Source organism: Camellia sinensis, chromosome 4, assembly GCF_055761805.1.
Source record: "Camellia sinensis isolate YWXY chromosome 4, ASM5576180v1, whole genome shotgun sequence".
Classification (NCBI taxonomy): domain Eukaryota; kingdom Viridiplantae; phylum Streptophyta; class Magnoliopsida; order Ericales; family Theaceae; genus Camellia; species Camellia sinensis.
The window spans coordinates 113,816,779-113,825,758 of NC_138964.1; the positions used below are offsets into that span (position 1 = coordinate 113,816,779).

At 35.8% G+C, this 8,980-nt stretch overlaps 1 protein-coding gene across 1 annotated transcript; it reads left to right on the forward strand.

The window, feature by feature from the left end:
- The first annotated feature begins 2,189 nt into the window (after positions 1–2,189).
- Positions 2,190–8,308, forward strand: LOC114289918 (uncharacterized). Its single transcript, XM_028233759.2, has 6 exons — positions 2,190–2,326; positions 4,516–4,611; positions 6,807–6,983; positions 7,192–7,440; positions 7,532–7,759; positions 7,874–8,308. The coding sequence occupies exons 4-6, from the start codon at positions 7,420–7,422 to the stop codon at positions 7,976–7,978; spliced, it is 354 nt and encodes a 117-aa protein (XP_028089560.2). The 5' UTR covers positions 2,190–2,326; positions 4,516–4,611; positions 6,807–6,983; positions 7,192–7,419; the 3' UTR covers positions 7,979–8,308.
- The last annotated feature ends 672 nt before the right edge of the window (positions 8,309–8,980 follow it).

Genomic DNA, 8,980 nt, shown 5'->3' on the forward strand with positions numbered 1-8,980 from the left:
CATTCTGAAGCAAAGTGGCCAAATCCTTGGCATTCATAACATTGGACTCTTTTAGAGTTCCCATGTATCTTTCATTTCTCCTTATTGGCTATAGAATTAATTTTGAGTTTAGCTTTGCCTTTAGATTTATGAGTATGAGTAAATTCCAAAAAATTAGGATTCTTTTTCAAAAAAGATTTTTTAAATTGTTTAACAAAAGCAGCCGTAATCTTGGAATCTATCTCACAATCCTCATTAGAATCCTTTCCAACTCTATGAGCACTACTAAAAGCAATAGCACCTTTTTGTTTCTTTTTGAAATTCCTATGTGCTTCATAAGTTTGGAGATTTCTAACCAAGTGATCCAGCTTGAGGTTGTCAACATCTTGAGCCTCCTCAATAGTCGTAACTTTTGGTTGGAGCCAATCGGGCAAGGATCTCAAAATTTTTCCCACAACTTTGGATTCTGGTTTTTTTTTTTCACCTAAATTGAAGCTGGAATTTATAATGTCACTCAACTTCGCATAAAATTCATCAAATGTCTCACTATCTTTCATTGAAAGGTTTTCGAAACTAGACATGAGCCTTTGAAGTTTTGAGCATTTAACAGAAGGAGTGCCCTCATAAATAGTTTGTAAGATATCCCAAGCCTCTTTTGCACTCACAATTGCAAATACGACTAAACTCTTCAGGTGTGATAGCGCAAAAGAGAGAATTGACAGCTTTACTATTCCAGCTATTATTTTGGTAATCAATTGTGTCCCACTTATCAATTGGTTTGGGGAAAGTTATTCCATCAACGGTAATTGTTGGTTCGGTCCACCCATTCATGACAGATTGCTAAACTTTTTCATCTAGAGATTTCAAAAACGATCTCATCCGAGCTTTCCAAAAAGAATAATTGGATCCGTCAAGTAGGGGTGGTCGAACCATAGAATTTCCCTCACGAATTATATCCATTATCACAAATCAAACAAGATCTCGCTCTAATAGATTTGTAAAACAAAAAAAAAGAGCGACCTGCTCTGATACCAATTGAAAAATCTAGAAATCCCTTAGATCACTACAACAAAATGCACAATTGGCAACCAAAATTGGCGACCAAAACCAATTTTAGTCGCCAAAAGCACCATATTGGGCGACAAACAACCTAATTTAGTCGGTGTTTTTTTAATGTTTTTAGCTACTAAATTAATTTCGTCGCCATATGTAATTATTGGCGACTAAACTTAGTTTTAGTCGTTGTTTTCCACCATTTTGCGACCAAAAAAATTTGTCGCCCAAAGATGGAGTATTTTTAATGGATTTGTGGCGACCAAAACTAGGTTAGTCGCTGTATAGTAAAACATTGCCGGCCAAAAATTGGAATTAGTAGCCAAATAAGGTGCTTTTGGCGACTAATGTTTGGTCGCTGTTAATGATGTTTGGCGACAAATGATGCTTTAGTCGCTAAATATTCGAAAAAAAATTTAGAGGGAAATCGACTAAATATTCGCGCCCAATATATATATCTCACGGACACATTTTCGGACCTGTTTTCTCTCACACATATATTACCTCACACACCAGCAGTCGATAGCAAACCTGACCGCCGATCATCACCGTCGCTAGCCACCGGCGTTGGCCACCATGACCACTGCAAATCGGCCCCACGACAATCTATCAGGTATTTCTCTCTCGTCTCTCTCCCTCTCTGTCGCTCTGGGTCGCTTCCTCGCTGTGTCTCCCATTCTACTGTAGGGTTTTTAAATGTTTTTTTTTCTTTCAGTTTCCATTGATTTTGCTAACAATGTTTAGGGCTTTTTTCTGATTTCGTTATTGGGTTTGGTTAAAATTTCGGATTGCTGCTTTCTGATTCTCCATTGTGGATTGTTGAACTATATGAGCAATGTGCCTCTGTTTTAGGAATATTCGAAACTAACCCTATATATATATATATATATAATAGGTCCCTGGTGATACGACGTCTATGTTAAAGGCTTAGTGGCAATCACATTCTAAGTGGTTGTACCCAACTGTAAGTTTTCATGATTGAGAAGCACAATGACCTTTGGCTTTGAATGGGTTGCTTTTGTGCTATTAGTTTCAAATTTTGTAGGGTATATATAGAACTAATGGGTAAGTTTTTCTAATTTGAGAAGCACAACTGTAAGTTTTCTGCAAGAATTAGAGTTTTTCTAAATCACCGTGGTTAACTGTTGTTCCTTCAGGAGGAACACAAGACAAGATTGGTCCAGGAAACAGGGTTGCAATTGAAACAGATAAATAATTGGTTCATCACTCAGAGGAAAAGGAATTGGCACATCAATTCTTCCAGTTCTACAGTCTTGAAGAGAAAGCGCAAAAGGTATACCAATTTGAGTGCATGTAATTTCATCATTTTATATTTGTTGAGGGCTTCCACCAATCTTAGTTTGAAACAAAGTAATGTAGGTGACAACAACGGTGATCGTTTCACCTAAGTGAAGGATAAATTTGTAACACAATCAACAATATATTTCTTCATGCCTCCACTCCAGTGATAATCCAGAATCAGTACATGTATCTACATAACATAATAGGACAGTATAGTGCTGCTTGTGAACATTATAGCATGCAAATGAGAGAATAGGTACAGGTATGTATGCACAAAGAACTGCAGATGGTATACTGTATGTGCTGTGATATCATTAGGAATATCAATTATTAGAATAAATGACAAAACTGAGTTGGGTAGCATCATATATTGGCGGTTTATGATTTTGTTTACATTTTACATATCCGTGAGTAAGAATAGAGACGAGTTGTGGGTGTACAGTGTAATAATCTCTGTCATAGCAATCATAAATTTTCTAGCAGTGTTAAGTAATGTAGTCTTAATATTTTTTGCATCTGTTGAATGTATTTAGTAGTTACAATATTTTTCTTCTTTCTCTTTTGGCATATTCTGACACTATTAGTTGCCAAGTGTCCTCTTAGTCGAATTTTCCTTCATTGTAGCAGTTGTATTTTTAGTTTCGAAAAAAATTGAGGCATCATGTCTGATATGGGTATGTGTATATATATATATATATATATGGTTATGATAGGAAAGAGCGGATGATGTTAGTGATGGTGTTTTTTATTTGATGGTGATGTTTATAGAGGGAGCAAGGGTGAAGAAATTTTTTCATGGTGGGGTGTAAAAGTCTCAAGTTAAATCAGTGATGGTTAAATTGGAAATTTTCTTCATTGGATGTTTAACATACTAGCAGAAAAAACTTTCAGGGTGTCTTCGCGAATTTTCATTTTCAAATTTTCATTTAGTTCTTGTTTGTGTAACTTTGAGTAGAATTTTGGCACTAGGCAAGACACCTGATTTAGGATTTTGTTTGGGTATGTAATAGGAATCTTTCGGGGTTCAGAAAAACAAGCCTTTCTCTCAAAGTCCTGGATTCGTGTCAAGGTCAGTACGATTGAACGGGTCTAGGGTTTTGAAACAAAAAGGTTGACATTGAATTTAGATGTCTATATTTGAACATTTTGCTGCCCAATTTAGATTGTGGTAAGAGCTTCAAATGAAAGTAACACTGGTCTTGTTAAGCAAGATGGTATCAACAATGAGGAGATAAAACAAATATTATGGGGCTTCTTTTGGGAAGAACTTGGGGCAAAAAGAAACAAATGGCGAAATTCAGAAAATTGCTATGGAAAGGATGCTATTGCCAAACATTTTCTTTTCTTTTCTTTTACTCTGCTCTCTCTAAGATCCCAAAAGAGCAATGGGCGACCAAACATGTTTTCAGGCTCTTACTGATTGAGCAGATCTTTTCTTGGGGGCTCTGGAGAAGCAATTAGTTACACCTTTTTTTAAACCATGTGGTGGTGAAATTTTAATTGATCACATCACATATCACACAAGGATCAGAATGGTGAATTGTTCATGTTTTGGTTGATGTTGGTGATGGTTGATGGGTGCAGTTTAATAGGTCTATGGGGTGTTTGGTTTTCATGGAATATTCCAAATAATGGTAGTTTGAGGTTTTGATTCTTTGGGGGGGTTTTTTTGCTTGACTTTTTTCTTGTTCGGTTTGGTTTCTACTTAGAAGGAACAATCAATCCTTGTAATTAAATTAATTATTTTACGGTTGAAAATCAATTTCTATATTTTACTCACGATGTGTTTGACAATATGCCCAATGATGATACTATGAACATAATGAGTGTGTTCCATAGATATGAATCACATTATCACATAGCTGCTTTAATTGTTGGTGTTACACGTATTATACTATAGTGAGAGTTATAACTTGAGTTGCTCAAGTTAGCTTTCTTGAGGTGCACCTTTTTGTGTAACTTAAGCTTTAGATACTTCTCCTTTTTGTGTTTCCTTATTGCTCCAAAGCCTAACATACTTTTTAAATTTTCAGGAAATAATAAACATATTGTTCTTCATTAGATGTTTTTGAATATGAAATGATGATGTTTCAGAATTTGCTATCTTATGGTGTCACTTCATACACATTTTGTTCCCTTAAAATGCTTCTTAATAAGCAATCATGCCCTTTCCTTTCACAGGTTAATTTCAAGCCAAAGGTTCCAACCAAAGCTGTATGTGCAGAGTATCTTGAGTTGAGAAAAGAAATATTGACTTTATTGAATCTTTAGTAATAGGTACTTCTACCTAAGGTTCATATTGAATTTGCATCTTTTTTTCATTGTTTAGATATTTATATAAGTTTGCAAATGTTCTTCTGTGCTTTGACTGATATTTCAAGGTTGTGATTTTTCTTTATTGTGCTTTGCCTTTCTATAGTTTATAGAATCCTTAAAATAACTTTAGGCCATGTTTGGATCTTACATTTATTGAGGGAAAGCAAAATGAAATAAAAAAAAGATAGGAAACAAGACTAAAGTAAAAGGAGTTAAATTTAGTTATTTATTTATTTTAATGCTTTATCTGATAGAAACAACTTCTTGAATAAACTTGCAATCTTCACATGTGCCAGCAAGTTATAGCAAATTAAACTAATAAATCTCTTAATTCCTAACTTCCACAAACTTAATATCTTGTGAAGTTCTCTTGTTGCCTTTTGATTTAATAGCCTGTGTTTCCTTCTCTTTGTTTCAGATATTGACATCAATAAATAAGAAAAACTTGGAAGTGATAATTCTCACCTGTTGAATATCACATTTAAAAAAAAGTAGTCTAGAGGCATTAAGTTTCATACTGAACACATTGGGATGATAGTCTCACATGAACACTCACATTTGCTGCTGGTTTTCTTTATGCTGAGACCATGCACATTTTGAGAAGTCATTCAAAAATGGCTAGGTCTAAGAAATCTTTTAAATAAGTCAGTTTCTGGGCTGATCACCAAGAATTTCTTCCTACTGATCTGGTGCAACTCAGTGCAAGGCTCTCTTATGTTTACGATTTGCTGTAAACTTGGGTCTCTTAAACCTGTGTTAAAAAGGATTGAAAGAAAACCAGTGTTAAAATTCAGTGCAGGGCTCCTAGTTTATGTCTCTTAAACTTATGTCTCTTTAAGGGCACTCTTAAACCTGTGTTACAATTTGGCATTTTTTTTAAACTTCAATTTGGGTAATACTAGTTATGATTATCTCTTGTCCTGTTTTTCTCTCTCTACAATTATATTGATAAATTGATCTCAAATTGGTACTGTTTTGTTTCTTTTTTCTCATTAGTTTCTTCGAACTTTAATCTTAGTCTGACTTGAACAAATCATTTGTAGCTATAGAAATGGGGCTCGAGCCGAATTTCAAAAAAATTCTTCCTATTTTAAAATGACTTTAATTGGACTCTCAAATTCCCCTGACATCTTTAGAATTAGAGTTTAAGGATGATTGGATGCCAAGGAAGGGACTCTGATCTACCATGAAACAGAGATCCCAAATCCCAATCCACTGCCATGATGATTTACAAGAGTCAAAAGTGTAATTTTTGGTGGCAACTTGGAGGCAAGAAAAGGTTATGCTACGAATCGTTGAGAAGAAAAGTCTAAACTAAGACAGCACAAAAAACAAAAATCACAAGTATATGAGAAGAAAACTAGAATGGAGCTGACATGTACAATGAAAAACACAAGGAAAGTGTGATTGACCATAGCAATTGAACTAAAAGAGTAAATCTGAACTATTGGTCATAGTCATATTAAAGTTATAGTTAACACCACTTTACAGCATAATTGAAGATTAACTTTAATTATAACCAACAATGCTCCATAACCAAAAATCACAATTAGTAGTAACCAATAGCAGTTTACATTTGAGCATTAATGTCGAACTTTAATCTTATTCTGAAATTCGGCACCAGCCCCATTTCTATAGCTAAAAATGTCAAAAGTGATCAGTGTAAAATTGCTACTGTCTCTGTTATTACATTTGTGCATGTTTTTACATGTTATAGTAAAAAGTTTAATGCAGGTTTTGACACGTTATAGTAAAAAGTTTAAGATAGTTTGAAACAAGCAACGTTTAAACTAATTTATAGAATCATGGCTGAATCTTAACAAGTCAACATGTATGCTAACCAAACCGTAGCATCATTTAAATAATAAATGATGGAGAAAAAATGTTTCTTCAAAATTTTAGTAGTTTTTTTTTTTCAACGCATCACAAATTAAGCCACCCATATTAGTCCAGGACTTTAACGTGGACTCTTAACTGTTAACTCTTATCTTTTTGTGTTTGTCATGGAATCTGTTAGAGAGTGTAATAAGTGTTTCTGGTTGCTCCTCTTTGCTTGTTGGAATCTTTATGTCTTTTATTTATGTGCAAGTAGACTTTTTGTAATGCAAAAGATCTATCAGGAATAATTATTCATGTATGTTTGTTACGTAATGTAGGTATCATGGTTCCTGGAATCAAGACGGGGCGGCAGAAGAGAGCAACAAGTGGCAACGTATTATCAGCCTCTGAAGCATGTCCACAGGAGATTGGCACCCCGCTGACGTTCTCTGATGAGACGGAACCACCAGATGATACACAAACAGTGGTAGACGAGACGCAACCAGGTTGAGTGGGTAAGAGCATTTAACTTAGTAGTAAGCTACATCGATAGCTTCAAAATCGAAGTTGTAGCATAATTTATGTTTGACTTTATGCAGCGAAACTTTTGCCGCCCGCAACAGTGGGCAGCGAAAAAACTAACAGGACCCACAACCAGCATCTTTTTTTTCGAAGTTCATTAGCAATGTTTGTAATTTGTGACTCGTTCCCCTTTTGTACCAGGGCAAACGAGGTCAACTCGTGTACGAGGACCAACATTAGGCAAAGGAGTGCAGAAAAAAATTACTAGGAGAAAGGGGGAGAAATTACATGTCTATGTGAATCGGGTGTTGAACGCAATCACAAGAGGGAATGCGACCCCAGCGACAAATGAGTTAGGCCTTCAAATCAGACGGTTGTGCCCTTTTCAGAGCGTGAAGTCATGGAGAAAAATTGATCAACCTACCAAAGATGCGGATCCAAGCAGTGCTCGTATGAGAATCATCTTGCCATAATGTCTTTATTGCCCTATTTGTAATTGCATAAATTAATTGTTGTACTAATTCTCTTGTTATGTTTGTAGGACAAGTTTGTTATCGGCGATGATTTTGATAATGATGAACAAGCGCAACAGATCCTCGATAGAAAGGCATATTTGCTATACAAGGATTGGAGGTACAATCTAAAGCAAGAGTTCCTCGAACTTGAGGAAAAGGGTGTTGATGACCCCTATAGTCATCCGCCTAGTGGAGTGAGCTTGGAGGACTGGAAATATATGATTGATGTTGCTTGGAAAGATGAATCTCACTTGGTAACAAATTAATTAGAAACTCCGTTATTGAAATTAATTTATGTTTTAATATGTAAAAACTGTTCACTAATCTGTTTTTTATTTATTTATGCTGACATGTTCCTATTCTTTTAGAAACGCTCAAGAGCTGGTAAAGCAAATAGGGGTATGCTCCCCTATAATCATACAAGTGGATCGCGGTCATTTCCTATAGCAATGTCGCTTATGGTGAGAAGTTAATTTAGTAATGTAATGGATGATTGATATGGTGAATCTACAAGTAACAGCCACCGATGCGGGGTTGCCATTGACCTACGAAGAAATATCAAGGCAAGTGCTTGGGGAAAAAAAAAATTACTTGCATGGATGTGGGATAGGCCCACAACCCTCTTCCACAGCTTCTAGTGCGGCACGAGCACATGATAAACATATGGAGTCAATGAGAGCGGAAGTGGAGGTTCTTCGTGAGCAGCGTCAAAGTGATCGTGAGGAGTTGTTGAAGGAGAAAGAGGAGCGTCAAAGAGATCAGGAGGAGCTATTGAAGGAGAAAAAGGAGCCGCAAAGAGATCGGGAGGAGCTATTGAAGGAGAAAGAGGAGCGGCAAAGAGATTGGGAGGAAATTACGAGGGAAAGAGAGCAGCTGATCAAACAAGTCGATGAAGAAAAAAAAGCACGGGAGGCACAACAAGTACAACTCAATCATTTGAACAACGTGGTGTCCCGGCTCACAACCCTCTTGGAGGGTTCAAATGGTCATCCTACTATTCGGTAAACAAAATTTTGTTTGACAAGCTAGTTCAACTTCTACAAAAAATATGGAGCATATTCACATGGAATTCTTTTCTAAAGTTGCTATGCAAATTTTGTTTTTGTTATGTGCTTCGAATAGGTTTTGAGGCATAAAGTGAGTAGATTATGCAGCAGCCGACGTGGTGTTTTACTACATTACACAAAGGACCGTAACCTGATTTCCATAAGGTAACCACATGATTTTAATGAAATATGAAGTTTTGTAAAAGCAAATACGATGAGCCTATGAATATGAGGCCAGTTACTATATTAGCAGTGATATCCAATTGGATGCCATTTCAAATTTAAGACTAATTGCAGCAGGCAATTAAATTGGAATGAATTTTGATTTAGTACAATATAACTAGTACAACTTGACTGGTCTAAAATGCATGAAAGCCATGATTGGTTCATAGTAATGAGTTTGAGAGAGAAGAGGTTTGGGGTCTGTTA

What these genes read in the sequence shown, in the direction of transcription:
- LOC114289918 (XM_028233759.2), top strand. Translation starts at nt 7,420, where the DNA reads ATGCGGATCCAAGCAGTGCTC. An exon ending in TGCGGATCCAAGCAGTGCTC is followed by an intron (nt 7,441 to 7,531) that starts GTATGAGAATCA and finishes TTATGTTTGTAG; the next exon opens with GACAAGTTTGTTATCGGCGA. An exon ending in GGAAAGATGAATCTCACTTG is followed by an intron (nt 7,760 to 7,873) that starts GTAACAAATTAA and finishes CTATTCTTTTAG; the next exon opens with AAACGCTCAAGAGCTGGTAA.